This window comes from Meles meles, chromosome 19 (assembly GCF_922984935.1).
Source record: "Meles meles chromosome 19, mMelMel3.1 paternal haplotype, whole genome shotgun sequence".
In the NCBI taxonomy this organism is placed as follows: Eukaryota; Metazoa; Chordata; class Mammalia; order Carnivora; family Mustelidae; genus Meles; species Meles meles.
Window position 1 is genome coordinate 56,386,840 of NC_060084.1, and position 10,209 is coordinate 56,397,048.

A 10,209-nucleotide genomic window follows, 5' to 3' on the forward strand; every position below is an offset into this window, starting at 1 on the left:
GTTCTGTTCCGCAGAGTCACTCTGGGGGCACGGAAATTAGACCGTCAGACACCCAGCATTTTGCGGACTAGTGGGAGATGAGCCCGTTTGCATGCTGCCTTACACATTACTTCACGTGGCAAACGTGACTTTAGTCAAACTAAAGTCAGTGACTTTAGGATTTGGAGAGGGGAGATGCTTCCGGATTGTCCAGTGGTCCCAATGTGAGCACCAGGGTCTTTATGAGAGGGAGGCAAGGGGGTCAGAGGAAGGGGAAGGAGGCATCGCAAAAGCAGGAGTCCTAACCAGAGCAGGAATTAAAGATGCCACAGAGCTCCTGGAGGATGGAGAAAGGAGCCACAGACCAAGGGAGGCGGGAGACTCTGGAAGCTGGAAATGTCACCAAATGGATTCTCCCCTTGAGCCTCCAGAAGGAACGTGGCTATGTGGACACCTTGATTTTAGGCCCAGAGAAACCGATTTCAGACTTCAGACACGCAGAATGTAAGATAATAAACTGTGTTGTCCAAAGCCACTGAGAGTATAGTCATCTGTTGCAGCAGCCGTGGGAGGCCGATATCCTCACTTTACACGGAGGAGCTGTTGCAACACTGTTAGGAAGAATGACGTCCAAACCCAAACTCAAAGGGCATTAGCTGGGTGAGGGAGTGAAGGTCAGATGAAGGACAAGGTCTTAGAGCTGGATGGTGCTGTTGTGTTTGAAGAATGCACAGCATCCAGTGTGGACAAACCTGGAGTAGGGACAGGAAACGGGAAGCAGCCATGTTCCGTGGCGTGGACTGAAAGCCTCAGGGGTCCTCTCTGTGCAGTCACGCCTCACCAGCTCCCTTGTAGGGTCCATATGTATGTCCATTAGCGTGTGTGCACGTGTGTAAGTGCGTGCATCTGTGTGTGCATGGACATATTGTGGATGCATGTGTGTGCGTGTGTGTGTGTGGAATGTAGGGCTGTATTATCTGCACGTTTGCTCAGGCACACGTCCCCTCAGCAGCGGCCTCATGCCTCCCTGGGACACTCAGTTCAGAGAACACTGATGCATCCTTTGTGTTTTTTCCTGCTCTGAGCTTCGAGCAGAGACCAGGACCGACCTCTCTGTGCAGGGCTGCTGCAGGAAGGGCCTACGAGAACTTTTATTGATGAACAAAGAGAAGCATAATCCAGAAAACAGGGTCTCGGCTATCTGCTTCCTAAGTATAGTCCAGGTTCAAGGTCAGCTTCAGAATTCTGGAAGGTCTTTAGAGTCAGCAGAGTGGACAATTTAAACAGAGCTTCTGGGGGCAGTTAGGGATACACAGGACACATCTGGAATCATCTGTGTGACTGCGGGACCATAGCGGGTCTCCGGAAACAGTCAAGTGACTATACCTGGGTCTCTGGAAACAGCCAGGAGTCTGTAGCTGGGTCTTTGGAAATAAGTGCTACACATTCTCTCGAGGATCTAGTTGATTTTCGGGGGGACCACACGGCTCCCGAGTCTCCTAGATGTTGACTGGGGGCCTCCTGACTCCAGCGCTTGCTTCCAGGAAATCTGACTGTGTGGCTTTCTGGGAAGGGATGATCCCACGTGGAGGCCCTCCAAATGGCCACTCCACGCTTCTGTGGGAATGGCTTCCTGTGTGTCAAGGGGCAGAGGTCAGCTGGGCCTGGAGTCAGCGCCTGGCGAGGGCTGCATATGTGCTGAAGTCAGCCGTGGGCTCCATGGACCGTGGGGGTGCGGCTCGGGCTGTCCTCTGTGCGAGGATCCGCTGGTCCAGCTGAGCATAGGTCACATCCGGGGGGCCTCCTGCTGTCGGGGTCTGAGAGAGAGAGACCCAGGTGAGTCAGACTGAAGAGAAGGTAGGGGACTGTGGGAAGGGGAGGCTCGCAGCCGACCTCCAAGTGGCCCCTGTGATCCCACCTTCTGGAATCACCACTGTGTCGTTCCCTGCCACCTAGCATCAGGGCTGGCCTGGGTGACCAGTAGAGTATGGGGCATGGTCAGGAGATAATGTGGCTTCTGGCCCTCCCTCTCTGTGGCCTCGGGGGGAGGCTAGCTGCCATGGAGAAGCCCGGGAGGGACTGAGGGCCCTGCCACGTCGCGGGGGGCAGGTGGCATCCTAGAAGTGGTCCACGTCTTTACAGCCACCTCCCAAAAGTCCCCGAGCCAGAAACAATCCACTGATCTGCTTCCAAACCGCCGAGCAAAGAAACAGAGATCATTTCGTGAGGCCGCATTGGTCAGGAGCAATGGGTGACGGGATCAAGGACCTACCGGGGCGCGCATTTCCCCATCCTTTTCAGGAAGTCTGTCGACTGTGGCCAGATCTAGAGGGGACAGGACAAGGGGTCAGGTCTCTGGGGTGGGTCTTGGGAGGCAAATTTGCCTGAAAACTCACAGCCTCAGGTTTCGACCTTGCACTTCATTGGGAACATACTAGAATGTTCCCAAATGTTCCCCTCTCCCTGGCCGGTCCCTCCTTTTACCTGGTGTCCTCTCTAGCATGTCAACGGATGGGCTGACCCTGAGGAGAAAGAACAGTGAGCACTGAGGCCCCCACCCCCTGAATACAGAGGACTGGGAGGGGCCCGGGCTTAGTCTCAGGGACCTCACCTCTCCTGGGGCCTCTGCTCCTCACCTTCGCAGCTGGGGGGCCCTGAGGACAGTCAGGGGTGAGGATTAAGAAGAGAAGCCTCCTTCCCAGCACCCCACCCCTCCCTGAGACCTACTGTGTTTTTTCTGGTGCCGACAATAGAGGAAGATGAGGGCCAGGAGGAGGACACAAAGGAACAAGGCCACGGAGACCCCAGTGAGGATAAAAACATGCTCTGTCGTCAGACCTGGGGGAACAGGGATGATGGAAGCAGACTGTCAGGGGTATGCATTTATTGGCCACCTACTGCATACCGTGTATATGCTGGGTGCTGGTCATGCACACACCTAGGTAGAAGATCTCTGGAATGCATAACAGTCCTGTGACATGGGAAAGCGTTACTCCAAAACCAGGGTCCTGAGAGCTGAACTCTGCTGTCCAGGGGGCACTGGCAGAGCTGGAATGGGACCAGCCCCAAAGCCCAGTCTTCCCCCTCCCCCAAGAAGCACAGCCCGGTCCTCTGCGCCCCTCACTCACCTAGACTGCTACCGTCGTCCTCCTGCATCTGTGGGAGGTCTTCTAGGAGGGAGGAATTGAGAGCACTGTCAGCGGCCTGAGCTGGACAGAGAAGGCTGAGTCTTCCTGACGCCGCCCCACCACCCCCTGCCCACAAAGGGGGGCTTCTCTAACAGACCCACGGAACTTTCCCAGAGAATGGAGCTCTAGCCTGGTGTCCAGTACACTAACCTCACCGGACGATTTCCACTGAAACGCAGTCAAATACATTTCAAAGTCAGATCGTCAGCCGCATGGGCCACCTCTTCTGGGCTCAGTGGCCACACCTGGCTAATGACCTGGAGCAGGATGAGGCAGATAGACAGCCAGCCCTTCCTGCAGGAGGCTCTGAGGGACAGCGCCGCCCTCCACTCTCCCCTTGCTCACCTGCTTCCCGATTCCCACCCCAGGCGTAAAAATCCCCATCGCAGATGCCTTTGGTCTTTCTCAGCAGCCCCTGAGGGGGATGAACCTCCTCTTCTGTGAGCGCAGAAGCCGAGATTCGACACCATCTGGAGGCCTGAAGCCCCATGGCTGAAGCCAGTCATCCCAGCACCAGCTCGGCCCGGGGCTCCGTGCATGCCCTGCGCGCCCATTTCACAGGTGGTCAAACCGAGTCCTGCTGGGCTCCTCCGCTCGCAGGGTCGAGCCCCCATGGCGCCTCTTCCAGAGGGAGAGCCTCCCTCCCGCCGCCCCAGGGAGGCTGAGTCCCCAATGTCCTTTGAGAAAGGCAGAAAACTTCACCTCCTGGAACTTCCCTCCCTCAACACCTTGTCTTTGCTCCATGATGCAGGACCCCACCCACTGTAATATATAATAAATATAAATATACATTTTTAAGTTCTGTGTTTTAACTTATGTAGGTATAATTTAATTTACATACATAATTTTAATGATGCATAAAATTACTTGTAATGCATAAGCTATGTGTCTCAATTGTGTCTCTGTTATGTATATTCACTATTATAAGGTATGTATTTACATATGTAAATTATAGCAATACGTGACACATAATACAATGTGTCACGTCATGTAATATATAATACTGTACACTATAATCACATGTAATAACATATAGATATATTTATTATGTTAATTCTATTACTCTGTATTTAATATGTAATGTAAGCATACACTCTAATATATTTAATCATAGATCTGAAATTTTATAAGTTAATGTTTATAGATAAATACATTCTATTTAAATGCATACAAATATATATGAGCATTTCTATTCCTCATTCTGACTAATTTTCCTTTAACGTCTGGATGCACAAGGCCCCTCTGTCCTCATTCCCCGCGTGCATCCAGCGCTCGGCAGGCGGGTGTCTTGAGCGTACGAAGAAAAGGTGAGAAGAAAGGGTCCGCGCTGGCACGACCAGCACTTCTTCAGGCTATGACACTCAGCAGGCAGGCACCTGAGCGCAGTGACTGCGTGAACCACTCCGGCTTCCCTGAAGCCACGCCCCCGGGTCAGGACACTTATCGCCCCTGTTGCCCATGAGGAAACCAGGGCGCCCACGGTTTTGGTGATTCACCGCCGGCCAGAGCTTGGAGCAAGATTAGAATCTCCACCCTGACCCCCCCCGCAGGAAGGCGCCGGGGCTTCTCTGAACTTCAGTCTTCACAGCAAGAGACGGGGGAGGAGGCATCTCTGTGCGCCCTCCCACCCAGCGGGTTCAGGATTCTCCCTCAGGCGCTCTCTTCCTCTAGGCGACCTAAGGCCACCGTTGGGACATAACCGTCAGGAGCCCCATGCTCTCCCAAGTGTCTGAGTTAGGATCATGAGCTGTCAATCTCGCTGTCCCTCTGTCCCTTGCAGAGCTGCCAAGAGCAGGACCCGCCCCTCCCTCCCTCGGGCTGCTTCCATCCCTTCACAGCCTTGTGTCTTTGGGCTTGAAACTTGCATCCCTTTGCACATTAGAGTGGGCCCTCCCCCAAGGTCAGAGCAGTGCCTCCCACATTCAGTGGCAGTTAGCTTTGTTTTCATAGCACCAGAGAGTGTCCTTGTGCATCCCCCCCCCGCCCCGCCCAGGTGGCAGCCTCTCACTGTGGTTTTACCAGTCCCTAATCCAAGCTGAAGGCAGGCAGCTGGGCCTGGAGCCCGATCCCCAGCACAGAGCCCTCCAGCAACGTCCCCAGGCTGAGGTCTGTTACTCACCAGCTGAGGAGTAGGTGTGTATGGGGGGGGGGGGGGTGTCTCTGTGACCAAGGCAGAAGGACCAATGCTCCGTGGGGGCCCCCAGGGTCTGCCCCACTCAGCCTGGCCCCTCTGTACCTGGAGTGTCCGCTGGAACCCTGAGCGTCCGCCAGGGGACAGCATGTGGCCATCACCCCGTCCCAGAGACACCTGGGGTCCCGCAGAGGCGTCCTCACCTGTCACCTCCAGCTTCAGATCCTCACTGGGTTCAGACCAGCCGGCACTGGTATGATAGCGGCAGTGATAGAGCCCGGCAGCGTCTTCATCCGCCTGGGCGATGGGGAACCTGGCCTGCGTCTCGCGCTGTGGGTTCTTCTCATCTCTATACGCGCTTGTTCCCTTCTCTAGGCGGAATGTGGCAAACTCAGCAGGACCCTGGCACACGATGGTCACAGGCTGCCCCCGGGCGATCACAGGGCTGGGCTCTGCCCAGATGGAGGGTCTGGGCAGGACCCCTAGGAGGGAAGCAGAGCGGCCTCTCAGGGTCTGTTCTGAGGAAGTCACCACACGACAGGATTCACCGGGTCAGGTGCTCCACTCAGTTTCAGGCAAAAGTGCAGTGGTCACCTCCCGTCCTTTAGAATGCTTCCGTCCTCCTCCCCCAAGAGACCCCACCCCTGCCAGGCCCTTTCTAGGTGGGTGTGGTTCTCCTCACTGCAGTGTTTCTCCCCCTGCCGTAGGACTCCGAGACTCGGTCACATCCTGGGCTTTTCTCAGGGTGACACCGGGAGGTGACAGAGCAGCCCGGAGGCCCAGACATGTCTGCTGCAGAGGGTGACTCCCTCCCTGCCCAGGGCCACCTTCTGGGGGGCAGGGGAGCTGGGACAGAAACAGTGGGTGAGGGTGAGGAGTTGTAGGAATGACTCTGGCCCGGCTAGCCCCAGCGGGGGGGAGGTGGAGGGGGCCCTCTGCAAAGCCCCAGGGGAGGTCCAGTGGTGGTGGTGGGGGGTATCGAGGAGCGCCAGCTGGTCCCACAGGCCTCAGTCGAGGAGGATTCCTGTCTACAGTGCAGTCTTCCCTGGGGCGCCCATCTCTGGGTTCACTCGACTTTCTCCCGCATCTCAGCCTTAGCTCTATTTCCTCCTTTTGAAGGATCTTGGAAACCCCCATCTGCCTCAGGCTCAGGGCAGAGCCTAACTAGGGCTCGGGCTCCTCAGGGAGGTTGGGGGGGCGGGGAAGAGGCATCTGCACTGAGAGCAGAGGGTCTGGGCTGAATCACTCACGCTGAGCAGGGAAGTCAGCATGCAAGGAGTCCGGAGTTGAGGGGGAAACACTGTGTGTGAGAAAGGAGGGCTGAGGTCTTTGAAGGGGAGTGACCCGCCCAGTGTGAGCGCAGCAGTGATCCGGACCAAAGAGTGGTGCGTGGGTCTCATTTGATCTGAATGGAGATGATGAAAGGGCTCCAAAAAGCTAATATTTTGCCCCAAAATTAAAAAGATATATACATGAAAAACAAACTTCTAAAATATAAGTGAAATTTTAAAAATTATTTAAAATTACGTCACTAGGTGATGTGCTGTGCCTCAAGGGTGAAGAAGCTGGGATCAAGGGTGGTGTCTGGGACTCTGCCCTTGGCGACTGTCATGTTCTCTGCTTAAGGGATGCTGGGGAGGGTCTGGGCTTCTGTGGAAGAGCCTTGGGCTCAGCCTGTTCCTGCGGGGTTCGACTTGTCCAGGGGGCTATTGGGAGCGGAGGTGGACAATTTGGGGAAACCCGGGAGGGTCATGCATTTGGGATTATTTGCAATTTGGGGTTAATTTCAAGGGTTCCTCCCAGGCCCTCCCAGGATCAGCACCACTCCCTCCAGAGCTGCCTGTGGGGTGTGGAGGGGATGGGGAGGTGACTCACCATTCTGTGCATGGAGCACTGGGCTCAGGCAGAGCGCTGGAAGAGAGGGTCTGGTGAGACGGATGCCCGCCCATCCTCAGGGGGGTGTCCCAGTCCTTCTTGCTCTGTAATAATCCCAAGACGAGCCCCCCCCCCCACTGTCCCCTCTTCCAAACAAGTGCTTCTCTCCCCCAGCCCCTCTGGAGTCTGAATTCATCCCCATACCCAGGAGCCCGTTTCTAGGACTGAACTTGCATGTTCTGACCTAGGTCTGGGGCAAGAGCTGTTGGTGCTGATCCTCGTGGCTCTCCCAGCATCCCGGACTCTTCTGGACTGGAGTCAGGACCCAGAGGGGAAGCGGACCACCTTCCCAAGTCTCCTGCCCACCCCCTCTGTCCCTCAAGCCCTTTCCCTCCGTTCCAGGACTCACCCAGGGCCAGGAAGGTGGTCAAATGGGGAAACATGCCCGGCCCCCTACAGCCTGCACTTTCTGGAGCTGGCGGGGGAGAGGACGGAGCCCGCAGCTAATAACGGACAGGATGTCAGCTGGGGCACATCATGGGGTTTCAACATCAGCAGGAGCCTCCCACAAAGGGGAGACTTTTATCCTTCCCCCTCTTTGAATGAATGAGATGGAGTGAGGAACTTGGCTTCCGAAAGATGCTCAGATGAGGCAGAGCTCAGCCCCAGACGCACACCTGAGGTTGTAACCTGGTTGTCAACATCTGGGATAAGCCAGAGCACGGGTTTGTGCAACAAACTGACTTAATAACACAGAACACCCATCTGACCTTGGGCAAGATGGTAAGCCACTTTATGCCAGCATTTCCTCATACCAAAGCGGGAAGCCTGAAGTCCTCCTCCAAGTCTTAATAGGATGGTATTTGTGAAATTCTCAATCAGGTGTTGAGAACTTAAAAAACATCCTGCTAGGGGCCCCTGGGTGGCTCAGTTGGTTAAGCAACTGCCTTCAGCTCAGTTCACAATCCTGGAGTCCCAGGATCGAGTCCCACATTGGGCTCCCCGCTCTATGGGGAGTCTGCTTCTCCCTCTGACCTTCTCATCTCTCATACTCTCTCTCACTGTCTCTCTCTCAAAAAAAAAAAAAAAAAAATCCTGCTAGTGTGTATTCTCTTCCTGTCTTCCCCCAGTGCCGTAGGAGCCAGGGAAAGGGAAAGTGTAAAATCCTAAAGGGGTAGTTGGTCAGGAGACAGGCCTCAGGCCTGGGGCCAGATGGGACATGCAGTCATGTGCTGAAATAAAGAGGAGAACCAGGGTGAGGAACAGGCGTATGCACCACGGAGCCCAGCAGGACAGGGACCCTGCCACACATTCTCGTGTCCCCGGCTCTGACGGCAGGGGAGAGCCGCTTTTCCAAGGTGTGGCTGTCGCAGACACTGATGGGTGACCCAACAGTAGTCACCGCTCCCTGGTTCCCTTACTAACAGGAACCTAGAGCTGCTGGAGTGGCTGTTCTAAGCTCGGGGCTGGGCGGGGGAAGGGAATAAAGTTGGAGTTAAGGCGATCTAGCAATCCCGTTTGCAGTAATTGGTCTGGAGTGGGGTTCATGACCAGGTCTAGCCAATGATGCTAAAAGCAGAATATACCAATGTATCTGGGAATCCTATGTCCCCCTTAATAATGGAGGGTCTCATGAGACCTTTGCCCCCTTTACTCCTGTCCTTCACTGGCAACTGTAGCGTGATGGTGTGATAGATCGAGCTGCAGCAGCCACGTTGCAGCCATGAGACAACAAGCTTGATGGCAACAGCAGAAACAGCTGGGGTGGAAGGTACGAGGTCTGGGACCCATAGGAGGTCCCTGTGTCGCTAAACCAACCCCAGGGCCACCTCTCCCTGGAGTTCTTGATAAGTAAACAATAAATATCCTAGATTTTCTGTCAAAATGGCAGACTACGTCTATGGAGTTATACTCCACCTTAAAATACAATATTTCTAAAAACCTATAACTGCTTAATACAAGATCTTAATCATCTTCTCAAATGCCTTAAAGAAATGAAAAGTATGTCAAGGCTATGTAGCCATAAATTAAAGGAAGTTGGGGTTCCCCAGAGTCAAGCTGGGGGCTGAACCCAGCTCTCACCTTGACGGTGATGAGTTAAGTCTTAACTCCATTGCCTTGCAGACCATGGAGGGAAGGAATAAAGCCCAGAGGTCACCCAGGTCATGGAGTCTGGGGACACTCTCCCTTTGCTAAGCCAGAGTCTGGAAGCTTCTTCCATTTTAGCAAAAGAATGAACTGAAATTACTCACCTGTTCCTGAAGGCTTCCAAGAACACGTGTTTTGAAACAGGAAGCCGAAAATGTTTGCTCCTGAAAATTCTTCTGACTCTGCAACTTCCTGATCTTATTCTGTGTGTGTGTTCGCCCTGGGATCTCTGTGCCTTTCGGTCTTTCTCTCACTCTTCCACTTCCTTTCCCCCTCAGTATTTGTTCCTCTTCTTTCTCTGCTTCTCGTCCCCAGTGGTTGTGTGTCCCCGTGCTCCACAGCATCACTCCTTGGTCTCTGTCTATCAGGTACCCACCACCCCACCCCAAACTGCGCTGATGGAAGGGCTTGACCCCCAACCCACCCAAGGCCCAGATTGCCGATCTCCCTGGTGGCTCCAGGTCCTCCCAGACACCCTCCCAGCTTTGTAGGGGGCCAGGGGACAGCTAGCCCTGTAGGGTTAGTTGCCTGCTTTCTCTGGACCTCCAGCTTGCTCACTGGTGATGTGGGCCTCATCCCCTATTCTGCTTCTCAGTCCTTCTTCACTTGGGTGATGACTCCCATGCATGAAATCCGCCCCCCACCCCGCTTTTTGTGTCTTCATTAGTGATATTTCACCAGCTTTATTTAGGCATAATTTACATACAGCATACCACAGCCACAACTATGAGCAGTTTGATGATTTGTGAAACCACCATCGTAATGACGATTTCCTTCGCAGCCGAAAGAGTCCTTGTGTCCCCTTTGCCCTCCGAGCAACCACTGATATTCTTTCTTTCTTTCCTTTCTTCTTTCTTTCTTTTCTCTTTTTGGAAAACGTGTATTTGT

At 54.2% G+C, this 10,209-nt stretch overlaps 1 protein-coding gene across 9 annotated transcripts; it reads right to left on the minus strand.

Annotated features, from left to right (window-relative positions):
* Nucleotides 1–416: 416 nt before the first annotated feature.
* LAIR1 (leukocyte associated immunoglobulin like receptor 1) lies at nucleotides 417–8,116 on the minus strand. Of its 9 annotated transcripts, none has more exons than XM_045989457.1 (9): nucleotides 7,418–7,541; nucleotides 7,174–7,209; nucleotides 5,502–5,669; nucleotides 3,108–3,188; nucleotides 2,707–2,817; nucleotides 2,591–2,633; nucleotides 2,464–2,501; nucleotides 2,252–2,304; nucleotides 417–1,796 (listed from the first exon to the last, which is right to left on the minus strand). In XM_045989457.1, exons 1-9 carry the CDS (start codon nucleotides 7,467–7,469, stop codon nucleotides 1,650–1,652), a joined length of 729 nt encoding a protein of 242 aa, XP_045845413.1. In that variant the 5' UTR covers nucleotides 7,470–7,541; the 3' UTR covers nucleotides 417–1,649. The 9 variants fall into 9 exon arrangements, with proteins under 9 accessions (XP_045845413.1, XP_045845414.1, XP_045845415.1 ...); XM_045989458.1 differs by lacking the exon at nucleotides 7,418–7,541 and adding an exon at nucleotides 7,583–8,116 and having other exon boundaries at nucleotides 536–1,796; XM_045989451.1 differs by having other exon boundaries at nucleotides 538–1,796; nucleotides 5,502–5,780; nucleotides 7,418–7,539.
* Nucleotides 8,117–10,209: the final 2,093 nt, after the last annotated feature.

Bases quoted from the DNA above. Each gene is read 5' to 3' on its own strand.
- LAIR1 (XM_045989451.1), bottom strand. From the start codon at position 7,469: ATGCTGGGAGAGCCACGAGGATCAGCACCAACAGCTCTTGCCCCAGAC. The intron at 5,781-7,173 runs GTGAGTCACCTC...CTTCCCTCCTAG, and splicing joins AGTGCTCCATGCACAGAATG to GGGTCCTGCCCAGACCCTCC. The intron at 3,189-5,501 runs GTGAGGACGCCT...TTCTCTGTCCAG, and splicing joins TCTGAAGCTGGAGGTGACAG to CTCAGGCCGCTGACAGTGCT.